Below are 16,744 nucleotides of genomic sequence, written 5' to 3'. Positions count from 1 at the left end.
CAAATTATTATTTGGCTGGATAGCTGCAAAAATCACACACATTATTCTATTTTTTATTTAGAGTTACGAATTGTTTACAAATCATGTTTTTCCACAAACTAACGTGCAAATTTAGGGACTATATATATATTTTTAGTTATATCCCCACACAAATAAACTTTCTATTTAATGTGTATTGAACACATTAGATACGCCTCGTATTAATGTAGTTTTCTAAAAAAATACTTTTAAGAGTTTTAAGTAAAAATATTTTTTGTGGATTTGTACACAATAGAGTTTTAACAAAGGATGGATAATGCTTAGTAGGGAGCAGAGTAGGAAGCTATTGTTTAGTCAATCAAAGTTGAAAAATATTATACTTACAACATGATAGAACAATAAGTAAGTGGGATTTTGAATTGGAATAAAATTGTACTAATTATTTTACCATATTTTGTTTGGACCGTTTACAGGAAAAGATTACAAAGTTCACAGGAAAAAAATATATAAAAAAATCACTACATACATATCCAATCGTAAAAAACGAAAGGTAAGAACAAATTCTATGCCACTATAACTAGAGAGCTTTTAAAGAACGTCTCGAACTGGATTCGAACCCACTGACCAAGTTGCGAAGAACACCGCTACACCACCCGACACACATAGCGTTTACTTAGTAACGGAGTGTTGATGATTCTGCACATTTTTCATCATTGTCATTGTCACTGACAGTCAGTGAAACCTGCCACTTGAGAAGCACTCAAGAAAGTAAGAAATACTTAGTGAATAAAAAAGAATATTGGTGTCACAGCTAATTTTTTTATTAGATAAGTTTATTACAGTTTTAATGGAAGCTGTGGTTTGAAAAGCGGTTTCAGTTTTGAACTCGGATTTTAAGTAAGAATTTGATTTCTGACCCTGGTATTATATTTACTAAAATTCCAAAAAACAAAATGTAGGTACCTAAATTGTATAAAATTATATTACAATAAAGCAATTAAAAAAGTTGAAGTCTAGACCACGTATGGGTATCGGTTAGCTTCGGCTATACAAATACGAGTCACAGTAATCTGTCTGACCGTTATCCAACTATTTGCTCTTGTAAACGAAAAAAAAACAGACCAAAAAGGCCGACTACAAATCTTGAAACTATTTGCAAAGCTGCAAAAAGTTTGGAGACGAAGGAGGTTTACAATATTCTGAATGAAGGTTGCACTCTATCAGCTGTTATCTTGAGATCCACGTGCAGCGGCAGATAACGCGGGAAACACATCTACACCGGTAAAAAAAAAAACTAGCACGTGCGTTCGGGAATTAAAAGTCGGTGGTTCCTTCGAAGAAGTATAAAGTTTTGATGTAAGTTGTTGAAGTGTCAGACTCTATCTGATGGTAACTTTAGAGTTATTCAAGTGATTAAGTAATATGATTTCTTACGCTGCTAAAGTTATGATTTTTTTAAAATATTTACAAGAATTACTTTAAATAAAGATTTAAAAAGACACTGTTGAATTACTACTTATTACTACGTAAATGAATGAAAAACATCAGATGTAGTAACTTTATGCACCATATACAAAGTACTTTCAATTGACACATTTAGATCTTTAGATTCATGAGTATAGACTCATAAGAGTAAAGTTGCATAAACATACATAGACCATGAGACTATCTTGAAATGTCCGGCGGTGCCCACGCATCCCTAGAAACGCAACGTGCAACATCTTTTGATGACCGTTCCACCGTTCCGCTTTGATAATGCAGTCTACCAACTCTCTCACACCTATACACTTCGCTATTGTTAAAACGAGAGGGGAGATCTCCATAGACACCGCGAAGTCCCCAGGTATATTCGAAACTTGATATTATTCGAACGCGAGCTTTACGCGGGAAAGCACGTGCTGTTCGATTACGGAATTATAGTTCTATTTTTGAAAATTATTACTTTTAATTTTGTTCTGTGTCTGTAGAGAAATTTAGTTTTTATTTTTAAGTTGTGACTTGGATTTTCGTTCAGTGTTTTGAAATAAGAACACGAGTGTGTGGTGTCCCAATGTGTCCTTGGATTTTAAAGTTTGGAACACTGTGCAATAAGGGATTACATACCTTGAGAAGGGATTAAAAGGAATTGGTAAGTTGAACTTTTGTCTTTGAAATCTTATCTTATGATGTATTTGTAAGGTTTGTACGACATATTTTGTAATAATATCTGATTTAATGCTTATTACACTCATTTTGTTTTATGTAATCCAACTAAAATATTCGTAAGATGTCACGTCAAAGTTTCAGAACTTACAAAAAAACTTGTAGCGTTTCCGCGTTGATCTCTTTTGTTCTTGACATTATTTTGGCTACGAAAAGCCTACGAAATATTCGTAGCACAATCTTAACAAGAAAAATATTTTAATTGAAGGTACGTTTTCAGAAGTGGTAATTTAAACATAAATAAATATTCTACTAGATTAGCTTAGAAAGCTTTAATGTAGAGTAAGTTGGGACATTATTTTTACGCCGTAAGTATCTTAATTTCGTCATTGGTATTTCCATAATAATCTAAATGAAACGGAATTTAAATAAAATATGTATAACATTTGTCACAGCACTACCACAATAGATGGGGGTTAGAAGAATGTTTAGTAAGACAACCGGATGGCGTAGTAGTTAATGCATTAGCTTGCCGTAAAGCTCCCGGGTTCGAATACCAGCCGGGTTTTTTTATTGTTTTGGAGTCTTGGATTTTAATTTTCTGATAATATGTTTGTATTCTATACTAGATCTATACATATACATATGTAGAATCTAGTATTACATATGTATTAGATGGAGGTATGTAGTTTCTAGTTGAAGTACAGACAGATTCATAGGTGTCCAGTTTACATAGACACATCGAGTATAAGTCATATTACAATGATCCACAGTCATCGTCAAAAGTACTCAAAAGTAGCTATACACTTTTGTACCTTGGGTCCTTGACCTAGTTTGACAAGGTACAAATAGTGAGAGACCCTGGATTCTGTTGGACTGACGTGCCTTGGTGGATGGATGAGGAGATCCGAGGACAGAGTGTCTGGGTCTTGAGGACACGCTTCATAATTATAATACAACTGAAGCGAGAATAACCGTCGATTCTCGCTTAAGAAGTCTTGGGTTCGAATTCCAGCATGTATCAAAAATGATCATCTTCCAAATAGGACATGGTTCTGTAACACGGATAAAATCAGGAGATCTATAGTTCAATCAAATAAATCGTTTTAAAAGTACCTATTGATATCTGTTTTACAGCAACTATATTTATTTCTTACTTATTTATTTTATTACTAGCTGTTCCCGCGAGCTTCGCTTCGCCTTAAAAAGTTTTCCCGTGGGAATTCCGGGATAAAAAGTAGCCTATGTTCTTTCCCAGGGTCTATACTATATGTATGCCAAATATCATTCAAATCCGTTCAGAGGTTTTGGCGTGAAAGAGTAACAGACAGACAGACAGACACAGTTACTTTCGCATTTATAATATTAGTTAGGATTTACGTAACTGTAGTTACGTTATACAAACACAGGACAATATCCTTAAACTCTATCAAAATACATTATTAATGAGACCTCAGTTAGTATTTTTATGACCGCGAAGTAATAAATGTAGTGTAACGGGAATAAAATTAACTACTTAAAATGTAAAGCTACCTATATGGTGTACTTTATAACTATAGTCTGACCATTTTTTTTCAAATAGCAGTATGAAATATGCGGTAATATAGTTTTCGAAATATAATAGGCCCGTTTGGACAGCTACAAAATGTATGGGATGACAGCTGGTGTCAAATGAAAATCATGAAAAATCTAAACAATAAGGAACTTTTGGTGCTTTTAAAGTTCTTTTTTCGTTCGACCGTTAAATATTAAGCCAGATTATGTGAATTTTTATGTATTTCATCAAGTAAAGCAAGAGTAAATGGCAAATTTGTGTAGCTGTCCAAACGGACCTATTATATTTTGACGACTATAGTGGTTGATAGGTTTAGATTTAGATACCTTGTAACTATATAGAAAAGAAAGCAATGTATAAAACACAGGACTTGCCAAAGAATAGAATATACTAGAATCTAATATATTATAATTATGTGTCATAAACAGTTAAATCATTTGTATGGGTGCATATTTGCCTACTTTGTAAGTAATACTTAAATGAATATACTTTTTTGGGTTCTCTAACGTGCAACATGATAATTATCACATACCTGAAAGAATTAAAAAAGTACGCAAGGTGACCGTTTAGTTCGCGTTTCCCCCGTAGCTAACATATTGTGTTGGTAAGACTATATTTAGTATTTCATTGACTTTCTAATGTGTTCACGGTTCACTAGTTCACTTTTTATTGAAACTAATGCAGTCCTACCATAGTAGGGTCAGCATATTACATATAAATATATATATTACCTAGGTATATAGACACAATATTGATAAAGTATTTTTTATAGCTAGTTTCTCTCTTCAGAAGGTGTTTTAATATTGCAGGAAATGGATATGTCCACAAATTAAGTTCAGCCCGTGTCTTGAGTCACGTTGACACTTTTTATAATATTAAAAACACATTCATCCATAAATTGTACTACCTGTACAAATAGATAGACACACACAAGTCAAACGTACAACATCTCTCTTTTTCGATGTGTAGGGTACAAGCTCTAGCGCTTCTTTCACAAATAAAAAGATTGCTAACCTAACTCTACCATTGACAATAAAAACCATAAACCCCGTATACATATCAAGGGCTCTCAAAAAGCCGAGCTATAACAAAAAAAATCGCCAAAGGGTTCCCTTAAGCCTTTCATTTATCGCAAATAAAACAAAGCGATCATAACAACCTCTTCTACAGCACTTTAAATATCACTTCTTCAAGGGTCAGCTACGCCCTTAATTAAGGGGTGAAAGAGATAGACTTATGTAAACCCCACTTGGTAGAAAGAGAGCTATTTAAGGACATGACTTCGGTCGAGGCACCCTTGCGCAGACGCATCGAAGCGCTAAACTTTTTTTGCACATTTTGAAATATTTTTAAAAACCTCTTTAATAAGGTATAGGTTTTGCTTTAGTGTGGGAACCTTTCACAGTCTGGTAGAGATGGAAGCCGATTTTTTTTATGGAAAATAAATTGGATAAGTTCACGAAGCAGTTGTTATCACGCTATGCTGTCCGTTACTGAAAAGAAAAAAATGGTTCCCATATGAATCCGTAAGTAAACTTATTCCTTGTCAGTGCTAATATTTTAAGGTACAAAAAACATACAGATGAATCGGAAACCTCCTCCTTTTTTCAAAGTCAGTAAAAAACTTAATCAGGTGTGTTCGTAATTATTCAAGTGCAAAAAAAACAAAAAAAAAACTACTTTTAAAAATATCGGAAAAAGAACATCTGCAATTCATATTCTGCCGCGTTTCTGGGCATAGACAATTGTGTGTGTGTGTTGTTTTTTTTTTTTAATCTTAAGGGTTGATGATTCAAATCAAAGATCCTTTTTGTCTCTTCTGCAGCAGTTAACCAAACCATAAAAGTGCCTTTGTTATTCAAATTTGTTTGTTTACAACAAATGAGTTACTGCATGCACTTAATTAGAAAAAAGTTAAGGGTTAAAAGGGGTGACGTACGAGTACTTATGCCCCGTTTTGTCTCTTCTAAGACGGTTTGAGGAAGATTATTTGAATAGCTGCTAATATCTAATAATATATTATTGTACTTTTTATTCGTAAATTCAAATCTGTTGCAAGAATTTATTATCATTGCAAATAACTATACCTAAATAATAATATACTACCTACTAAGAGATAAAAATTCCGTACATACTGGGTTATGTTTTTTTCCATCACTTACTTATTTATTAATTTTATTTATAAATAATACAAAGAATGTTTCAATAATGTCCTTGTTTAAATAAAGCAATTCATTAATAGGTAAGTATAGATTCCATAAGTCACCCCATGAAATATAATAGTTTATGAGAATATTCCCGAAATCGATGGTCTAAGCGGCTTAATTTCAATAATGCATGAACTGAACTTGAATTTACATACTTTTTTGCTTTAATCCTTTACACGGCAAAATCAGACAGAATATAGATCGCTATCTTAACGAATTTTCAAATATTTTTTACAAACTTTATTTAAAAAAACGCACCGTACCTATAACAGAATTTTTAGCGCTGTTAAAAAGTTCTTTTAAAACATCCGTTAAACCTAGTTTTCCTATAATTTTTCCCCAAAAAGCTCCTTAAAGGTCCTTAAATCAATACTTGCATACAGATACCGATAAACCAACAGCACCTACTGACAATCTTGAAGCATAAAATATCATAATTCGATAGTCGTTTGCCCGGACACAAAACGCGGTAAGCAGTCCAGGTGTGTCGGGGGGTGTGCAACTGTCTGCTTGACCTGCCGACCTTCAGGCGCCCAGGATTAGGGGCCCAGGTTCCCAGGAACCAATGAATCAGTTACCGCGATCTTATTTTGACACACATGACATGATTCTTTTGGTTTGTTACTGCGTTTTCGTTTGGGACGTTAATTAGCTTGAGGGCGTTCTGTGGTTGGGTTGGTTTTAATTGTTGTAAGGAGGTTAATTAAAAGATTAGGTTTATTGTTGTGGTTTTGTAAGACAACTTAAATAATATTATGTATAACATTTTTAACTTTATTTCATATTTACTGTTGCATATTTATTTTTCTACAATACTATGTAGGTATTTCGAATTTAATATAATTTAGAGTAAACTTTTTCTGATATTTATTGTTTCCTCTTATTTTGTTAATTTTCTTTTAGTTATATTTTGTAACTACACTCGCGAGCAACCAAATCGACTCAAGCCTTGACGGCGCAAACATACATTAATACAAGTAAAATTATGAATAGAAATAATAAAAATGATATGTCATTTAAAAGCTTAAGATGTCAGCTTTAATTTGATATCATTATTATTGAAATCCATTCATCATTTTTGAAATAAATGATGTCTGAACGCAATTGTAGGAAAAACGGGAATTTAGGAAAAAAGGGTATGGGTATCGTATTATACAAATTAAACAAAAAATGTTAAGATAAAAATTTATTTATTTAAATCAATACTTTGTATTGCCCCCTCTTGCCCTAATTACAGCCTGCAGCCTGTTTCTCATAGACCTTATCAACTTTTTGACAGTTTCCTGAGGAATGCCGTCCCACTCCTCTAATAAAGCTGTCTTCAGCTCGTCCACGCTTGCAGGGACTGGATTCCTGGCCCGAACTCTTCTTTTGAGCTCGTCCCATAAGTGTTCGATGGGATTCAGGTCAGGACTGAGCGCAGGCCAGTCCATCGTGCGCAATTCCTTCTCTCTCAGAAACTGCCGACTGACTCGTGCCGTGTGGCAGCGGGCATTGTCGTGCATTAGCACGAAGTCTTCACCGACAAATTCTGCATAGGGCACAACATGACCGAGTAGAATGTCGGTGATGTACCGATCAGCTGTTAACCCGCCTCCTCGGCCGCCTCCAGGCACGAAAACAAGTGCGGTTTTTCCCTCTAGAGAAATACCAGCCCACATCATGCAGGAACCGCCGCCATATGCTACTGTTTCAGCGAAACAACATTGGGCAAATCGTTCCCCCGGACGCCGGTAGACCCGGCCTCTCCTGTCACTGCCATGCAGACACACTCTGCACTCATCAGTAAACAGGACCGACCGCCATTGCGCAATGCTCCAATCGAGATGCTCTCGAGCAAACTGAAGACGCGCTTGTCGGTGGCCTGCAGTCAATTTGGGGCCTGATGCAGGTCTTTTTGGTGTCAAGTTGGCTTCCTTCAAGCGTCTTCTCACTGTCCACTCGCTGACAGCCACTTGTCGTACACGTCTCAGTTCTTGCTGCACATCAACGCCCGTAAGGTGTCGATTGCGCAGCGAGGTTGAGACAATGAAGCGGTCGTCTCTCTCTGAAGTGCAGCGGTGGCGGCCCGTTCTTGGTCTTCGATTGAAGGCACCAGTCTCTTGGAACCGTCTGTATACTCGGGATACAGCAGACTGGCTCAAGTGGAGCTGGGCAGCGACTGCTCGCTGACTTAACCCTTGTTGCAGCAAGGCAACAACTTGAGCAGCTTCTTCTGGTGTGGTATCCATGGGTTTGCGAAAACAAGGAATACAATGCAACGAGATGTGTACCGGTCAACTTGCAACAAGCGACTGATAAGGTACACCGGATGTGGAAAGGTTTTATAGCGGGATCAGGTAGCGCAAGGCGTGGATTCCTAATGAGGTAATTAACACTGACGGGCAATTAAAATGCGTCATTAAATCTGCGCTTAGTTTTTTTTTATGGTATTGATCTTAATTGAAAGCCTAATTCTTCAGCTTTCGAATGACATATCACTTTTATATTTACCATTTATCGTTTTAGGAAAATCAATGTATATGTGCGCCGTGAAGGCTTGAGTCGATTTGGTTGCTCGCGAGTGTAGTAACGGCTGTAAAAGGTCAGCATTGTTTTTTTTTTTTTTTTTTTTTAAATCTTTATTAATTTTTAGGGATTTTGGTACACATATGCGACCATGTCAATCCCATCATAACTTAACCTTAGTAAACATTCATTGTTATTTTTAAACCTATTCATTGCAAAATAAACTTCACACAGGCCATACCTAATCGGTAAAAAAAGTAACTAAACCAGCCAGTCAAAGTAAATGAATGACATTTAAAAATCACATGACAGCGTTCCTTTTTTAAAAACGTGTTCTTGTTTTTTTAACTTCATCGAACGGTTGGCGGCAACAATAGAAGTAAATTCTGAGTTCGAACTACTTTTTTTGCAAGTAATAAATAATTGAAGAACGAGTGTTATACTTCGTAGAGGTACGTTCCGATAACAATATACTATCGTTCTATTGTGAAGGGGTTCTAGCAAGAAAGCAAGTTTTTTCTACATCACCTTCCTACTTGCGGGGACTTTATGAGTACAGAAATTGGTTATAAAAATTTAACGGCTCTATCATGAAGTTTGACTTTATTATTTTCCTCGGTCATTCGAGTTTACGATTCAGATAAGTGGTAAGCGGGCAAAGGAGTAAGCAGTGGTTATGAAAATCAAATACAATCTGGGTTTATTATTTAGGTACTTAATGTATGTGGGATAATTATATTTTTGGTAAAACAAATCATTTGTAATAATAATTGTAAGATATTTATGTAACATTTATGTATAACTTACTTAACTTTCTCCGTAAAACTCACAACGTCTACCTAACGTCACACGAATTATCTTAGCTCAAACGAGGTACATAAGGGCACACAGCACTCTCATCTACCAATTTTGTCCATACTGCGACAGACCTGAGTTCAAAGTCATTTTAGGGACTCACGACGACAAAGACAAAGACATATTCCACATCTGGCATATTGAATGAAACGTTAACAACTTTCAATTCGATACAATCAGATCATCATCAGGCAACGGAAGCTCTCAAACAGCCAAGACACCGATACATTACAATCTCAATACATTCTTCAATCAGCCGTATTATTTATTTTCTCTTCAATGCCGCCGGCCCCTTTTAAATTGCATCGTAAATTTCCCACAAGCCGCTTCCCAAACACATTGTTGTCAAAAATAAATCATACGGCACTATACATGCATATACATGAAGGTCTTTGCCGTAAAAAAAACTAGAGCGCTCTATGACCTTTGGAAAAAAAATAAGACGAAGGGCGCATCTGCATTGTCAACCTCCTTTCGGTAAAATTTCGCACACTTCCTTAAATCCTCACAATGGTTTCTCGATCAGATGCAACAATGCCGGCGAAGCTGTCTCAGCCAGATTGTGTAACAATTTATAATTATTGTTACCTACTCCATTTTAAATCGTATACCTAAAGGTAGATGTTCCTATTGTTGGCCGTAACAATGATTTTCAATTTAAGGCAAAGGTGAGGGGTCCCTATAGGGTATAAGTATACTTTTGTTGAAGAAGACATTTTGCTTTCCGATATGTATTGTAACTCTATCCCTTTCGCAAATGCTTTTGACAAACACCTTCGATATTAAGCTAGCCCTTCCATAAAAACTTAAAGATAACTGGCAAACCGAAGGCAACACCAAAACTAATTAACAAAATTCCCACATTCTTATAAAATACCGCACTCATTTCAAGGGTAGTTTAGCGACGATCCTACACTAATTAGAACTATCAAAATACACGTAATAATAAAATTAGTATCTAGCAAAAACACGAGCGCACTAGCTTGAATTTCATTTACATCGCTGCTTTCGGGCTTTAGCTGTTCCTATCATCAAATTTGATCATAAAAATACGGCAATGTAAACTGTGGTGGTTTTTAATACCGCACTAAATAGTTACATGGTGCTAGACCCCATATGGTAGAGCAGTGGTAGGTTTCATAGATTAATTAGAATAGATAAGACACTGTGGCATATTGTGCCGAGGGCATAGATACAAGGTGGTCGGAGGTTACTGACCCGCGACATATTTTGACTGTTTCCACTTATAGAAAATTATAGGATATTACGTTTTTTGATAATCTATCAAATCCTTTGAAATTATAAATATAAAGCCTGTTTAACAATGTCTGGATAATCCGTGGGACAAACACTGACCGACAGTCTAAAAAACTATCTTAACCGGCGAATCACAGGGCGCTGTTATCGAAAACATATGTTTCGTTATCAAACCGAGCGGGGGCGCTCGCGTCACCTTGCACGCACCTTTCAGAGGCCCATCACATGGCCAGTGCAAACACACGCCCGTAGGTCAGCTGTACAGTGTAAAGGCTTGCTATAACTGAATAACTATAATGTAGATATTAAGGATTCAATGTTATAGCATTACACCGACTGGATGCGGTCCATAGTTTTCCACACCCAAAGTGGAGGCACCAGGTTGATAAAAATGAACATTTATAAAATGATTGAAGTTTTTGAATCCGTACTTCAACTTTGTCCCCTAAAGGGGTTAATAAGGGTAGATAAGTTTCATGTGAAAGTTTTGAAGAGTATGAAATACACTTTTACTTTTTAGTGCTGACAAATTCCTTCAATACGTATTCCTGACAATAAATCGGTGTCGCTTAAACTATTTCATCTGATAAGTCACTTTTAAAAAGTACTGTGAGTACTTTAATTCATAATTAAAGGTGCGAATTCCTGCCTTTTCTACCCATTTCTCAGCCTCTACAATTAGGTAACTTTTTTACAGACTAATCCTTCCAAGATAATTACTATAAGATGAGTGAGTCAGGTGTTATCATCACAACCACCAGCTCTGTCCATCATCTGCTGTGCGCACGCGCGTGGTTCATCGTTATCATCATTACATATTGACGTTGTTTATTTTCAACACAATTAAAACAAGAGCCACGGCGCTACACGTCACCGCTGACATGCGTACGCGCAGGCAAAGTGTAATTATTTATTGATATAATTGGAGGCATTTAGCGCCGAGAGGGGGCGTGCGTGCAGCTGTGTGCGTAGCCTCACATAGTGGGGGTAATAAGGGGGTTAGAGTTTACGTATTCTTTTGTTTGTTAAGTTAAAGAATCAGCTGGTCCTTAATCCGAATGTTTTGGCATGATATCTTTTCTGTTTGTGTGTATTGAATGACCGGTATTGTGCAGGCCGCGATCGCGAGCTAAGATCTCACAGTGCGCTTCGATGTATCACAATTTAGAACATCAAAAATCAAATTTGAAGTTGGAATATACGTTTGGAAACGTGTTCCGCTCCATTCAGCCGCCGCCGTTGAGATACGAAACTTATTTGTTCCTGACCCCACGTCCCGACTCCAGACGTGCATTTACTATTAAAAAATGCTCCAGAAGAAATCTTAAATTCAATAGTAATTTAGTGAAGTTGAAAGACGGAGGGCGAGAAGAATGGAAGCCCGCCCTGTTTTTGCGGTATAGAATTAGTTCGCGAATTCGCCAGGGTCTGGTTTTGTGTTGCTCGACACTGGTTTCAGAGCACAGCATGCGGCTGAGCCCGGCTCTCTGAATAGTCTGAATACTACCCGAGTTTCTAATTATACAGTCAATTTGGTACGAGAAATATGAATTACTGCGAGCTCCGCTGCGAACCGTTTTGCCGAGTGACAAAGACCGCTGCTGAGTCGGAAATTTAAGAACAATTTCATATCTCAATATGAATAGGCTATGTTATTGTTTGTGCGCCAATAAAGGTCTTTTATGATTCATTAGTTTCCTATTAGAGGCTGATTGGGGAATAATGGAATTAGGAAATTTACGTTTTGATGACGTTGCGTAGAAAGAACAGTATTTAATTTTAAATTTATTAATACTGGCTGTTATAAATCGAGTTTAGATATTATTTCGTTCAATCCCTATTCAAGGTGACCCGGTATTGCAGTTTTTTCTTCTTTTCTGCTGCATAGCCGGCCAGTAAGATGCCGGCGTCTGAGAGCGTATCCTTTTTGCGTGCTTTTGTTTTATTGATCGTCCGTTTACACATTTATTGTCCTTATTCTGGCGAAAAGAGAGTCCACACATAAGTCATACGCAGTCTATACATAATACTAACATGAGAAAAAGGTCATAAAATTCCATCATATAGTTCCTACTGAAATTGTCTTGAGGATCTACCTAGGTATTCATATTTTATTGACACCAAGCAAGCAATAGGTTAGCATTATGTCTATTTTTGGATTTATACTCATAAATATGTACTTTTTAGTGAACAGTAGCAGTAGCTATGGCAGCGTTACCAAATGTTGTGCGTTTGTCGGTTAAGGCAGGTGGTCGATTTATGAATTATTCAAAGACAATTCGGTGCGTGTACCGTGCTAGCTGGAGCTATGTATACTTGCCTAACTATACAATAAATAGCATTTCTAAATAATTTAGATTCTCAGGTCTAAATCTAAAATACATTCAATTAAGTGTCCTCGGTCCTCTGCCGTACCTACATACATAATTATAGGCCTAACTCTCATATTCAAACCGACTAGCCTAGTTATGCATATTCTATGATGAACGCACGATATAAACGTAACGGCTATTATAACCTACTTTGAATTTGGAACAAACCAAACCAGAGCCAATTGATGATCATAACCGCAAAATGTGGTACCGGCAATATGCAAAACCATAGGCTGCCAAAAAAATGGCATGGAAACAACAGACATGATAATAACAGCATAATTATAAGTATTAAATATATGTAGAGTACCTATCAGATAATATTAAATTTTAGGTAAGTAAATGGTAAAAAGACAAAAGTTTATCTATGTCATCGCCGTCTTCATTATAACACCTAATACATTGCTGGATATAATATGTATAACCGTTCAAGGAGAGACGCCATCATGCTTGGACCTCAGCCTCGATCCCTCATGCTAAAAACTATGGTGGGAAGTAAAATCATGATAACACAATTTTTTGAAGTATACCTAATACCCGTACTATTTTAATCCAAATAGCTTATTTATGCTAGCAGTACCATCGGGACCGTTACGACTAGCGTATAACGATGTCAGCAGTCATGTTTTGTCACGAAGTAATATGAGAATTTCACGTCTCCATTTGTCGATCAAGTGTGAAATAGAATTTGCATATAGATACGTGTGCATACATAACGCGAACTCAAAATAGCACTAACGGTATGATACGCAGTTGTCAGTGGTAGTTGTTGTGCTTGACATTGTTTGTACCACCATTAAAATATCAGAGAATGAGTCTTAAATAAAATAAAATTGAATTATGTATTTTCTTCTTTCCAGATCACAATGCTGAAGTGGGCCGTATACAGTAAAAAGAACCAAGATGATCAGGTTAAACATACAGAAACAGACCCCAGCGACCAGCTTAATGGTCCATACTTCAATAGGCAGATCAGAAGGTCACTGGACGCACCATCCGTGAAGAAGAGCAAAAAACCTAGCAGATATCAGAGACGCTCCATAGGATCTACAGCTAGAAAGAATAACATCAAATATGTAGACAAAGAAAACATTAACAGCATTAGGAGCACTCCAAATTACTTCAAAGAAGGCTTCGTTAAGAAAGCAGATGGAATAGCCCTGAAAGATGTTAGCAATATAACGCCTACATCAACGCCAGGCAAGAATGTAGACAATAGGTTATATTTTGTTAATGATTGTAAATATGACAAGCCAGATCTGCCACCCACACCTCCTACTTACAGCAGACGCGTCAGAGAAGCGAAAAAAAGGAAACTGGAGATGAATAGTAACAACAATAATCTCAACCACTCGTTAGTCCGTAACGGATGTACCACGAAGTCGGAACGAAGAATAGTGTTCACACCAGATACAACTCCAAGACTCACTCACAGCACTTCAGAGCCATCTCTGAACGACTTGTCAGATAAAATTAGTCATTCGCTGATAAGTCAAAGAAATTCATTAATCCTTGCGCAACATACCAAAGCTCAATGTGTCAGTACTACCACGACGGCTAGCCAAGGAATTGTAGAAATTGAATACGATGAAGATTTAATACTTAATTGTATAGAAAAACCAGTAACACCTCCCAAGAATGCGGGTGAAATAATCACTTTGCCAATATTTGGTCACCACATTTTTCTAGAAAATCCATTGTATTTTAATAAAAATGAAACCATATTAACAAATATCAGACCTCTAAAAAGAACGAGGAAAAAATCCAACGAATTTGAAAGCTCTTTTAAATCACCAAGCGTTGATAAGAAAGATGCACATAGTTTGGTCAGAGAAGGTTGTTCCCCTGTTTCAATGACACCTTTGTCTGTGAAACTAGCTGATCTAAGATTCAGTGCTATGAGTACTCACAGTAAATCACAACGAGCTAGGTTCAACCCAGAACTGACAGAATACTTTCCAAAAATTGAGCACCCATACAACATACCTTTCAGAGATGAAGAAGCTTCGACTGAAATGGAAAATAAATTCATTTTGAGCAAAGAGTCAATAAATAATGAAACTGGATCGACTGTGTCTACGACTCAAATGGGAGATATCACATTAGATAAAATGATCGAAGATATTATAAAAAGTACCAAAATTCTTAGAACAAAGCGAAGGATATTGACAAGGCCAGATGAAAGTCCAATTTCAGAACCTTTAGAAACAAATGAAGTATTTGTCAATTCTGTTGAACAATCTAAAGGTGATATTATTAAAGAAGCAAGATATGTGAACTTATCAAGGAATAACTCTGTTTCACCCACGAACAGCCCTAAAGCTACCAAAATCAAACCAGTTCACCGAGTCAACGAACGAATTTTGAAGAAACTTCCATTAGGCTGCGTGATTCTAGATGATGGGGATGGTTACAATGAAAGAGAAGTAAAAACACCAGAATTTGTTGTTCCAAAGCCAAAACTTCGCTCCAAAGACCGCAAAACTAATTTGAGTAGATCACAATCTATGAGCGTCACAAAATCTATAGAGAAAGGAAACCTAGAGCAGTTTACCTCAGAGTCAACTCCTGATTTATTTTCCACCATAATTTCTGATCCTCATCTCAGACTAAAAAGGCAAAGGTGTATTCGAAGGAAAAAATCGACCGCTAGTAATGAAAGTTGTAAATTAAAACCTAGTGAACCAAAATCAATACTAACACTAGAAATAGGATTACCTAGTCCGGCCACCGCACTCCAAAACGTGTCAGTCACAGATGCTATGACTTCATACATAGAAGAGAACGAAGAACAGGAAACTTCCATACCTAAGCGCCTGAGTTCCTCATTTAAATCCAACGTATCTCACAGCAGCGTCCTATCGCACCACCCTTGTGATGAAAACCACAAAAGGCCGAGAGAAATGTTCGGGCTAACTCTAGAGAACGGTATACCCAGTCCCATAACTCCAATATCTAGCTTGAAAAGGCCTAGCGGGAAACTTAGCGAGGAGCGCGCTAACAAGAGCAGTAAACTAGATGATGAGTTCATGAGTGCAGATGCTTTCACACCCGTCATAGAGCACAAGTCATCAAGGAGGTGTCTGACGTACTCACCAGAGGAAGGTAGCATCAGCAGCAGCGAGGAGAAGAGAAGTAGCGTCGCCAGCAACCGCTTAGAGCAAAGTGCTGATCGCTTCCAGCTCAAGGGAACCATAGACCTGGAGATCTTTACAAGGAATGACGTCATTGACGTACACGGTGAGTGATGTACCTATCGGACCTCCCTTTTTCTTTATTGCTTTTGTTTGCGAATGGCCAGTAAGACTAAACCTTTTTTTTCTTTTTCAGTTATCCGTTGTCGCGATCTTCAGAGGCCCTGTGGAAGTACGGATGATATCAATGCGTATGCAAAGGTATATATTCTAATCAATCATACTACCCGCTAAAGCGTATGTATTGTACAGTTTAAGTAATAATGAAATGAATGTTTTTGCAGGTGGTCATCAGTGGTCTTCCTGACTACCCAACACTGCCGTCCCAAAGGTCGATATTCCAGAGGACCTCAGTGCTCTATGGGAAGAGAGAGCCCGAGTTTCAAAGACACCTAAAGCTGCCGCTTCCCACTGCTGTCTATGATCATCAGATACTGCACATATCAGTGTGGCATCGGGATAAGAAATGCAGGTACGTGCCAAAACAAACTAAAATTATGCTTTACTTCCTTATTGTAACGCTAAAGGACGCAAACGATCCAGGACTCGCTTAAAATAAATTGTTCATCAAGAGAATAAATTAGGCAAAGTAGCCCATGAATAGCTATATTGTCCATGCATAATCGGTGCTCGGTCATGTCGTAATGTCAGCCATTATGCCGCGGCACGGAGGAC

General features: G+C 37.1%; 1 protein-coding gene across 6 annotated transcripts in view; it reads left to right on the top strand.

Annotated features, from left to right (window-relative positions):
* Window positions 1-1,843: 1,843 nt before the first annotated feature.
* The window catches only part of LOC105393719, a 46,980-nt gene continuing 32,079 nt past the window's right edge, over window positions 1,844-16,744 (top strand). For 3 of the 6 annotated variants that reach the window (XM_048626086.1, XM_048626085.1, XM_048626084.1), the window contains exons 1-4: window positions 1,844-2,107; window positions 13,736-16,115; window positions 16,206-16,270; window positions 16,354-16,541. In XM_048626086.1, the coding sequence (XP_048482043.1) occupies window positions 13,742-16,115; window positions 16,206-16,270; window positions 16,354-16,541 (2,627 nt within the window). In that variant the 5' untranslated portion in view covers window positions 1,844-2,107; window positions 13,736-13,741. The remainder of the gene's footprint in view (window positions 2,108-13,735; window positions 16,116-16,205; window positions 16,271-16,353; window positions 16,542-16,744) is intronic. The other 3 variants (XM_048626082.1, XM_038108124.2, XM_048626083.1) reach the window with 1 other exon arrangement.

Source organism: Plutella xylostella, chromosome 15 (genome assembly GCF_932276165.1).
Source record: "Plutella xylostella chromosome 15, ilPluXylo3.1, whole genome shotgun sequence".
NCBI classification, from domain to species: Eukaryota; Metazoa; Arthropoda; class Insecta; order Lepidoptera; family Plutellidae; genus Plutella; species Plutella xylostella.
This window is presented reverse-complemented; position numbering and strand designations above follow the sequence as displayed.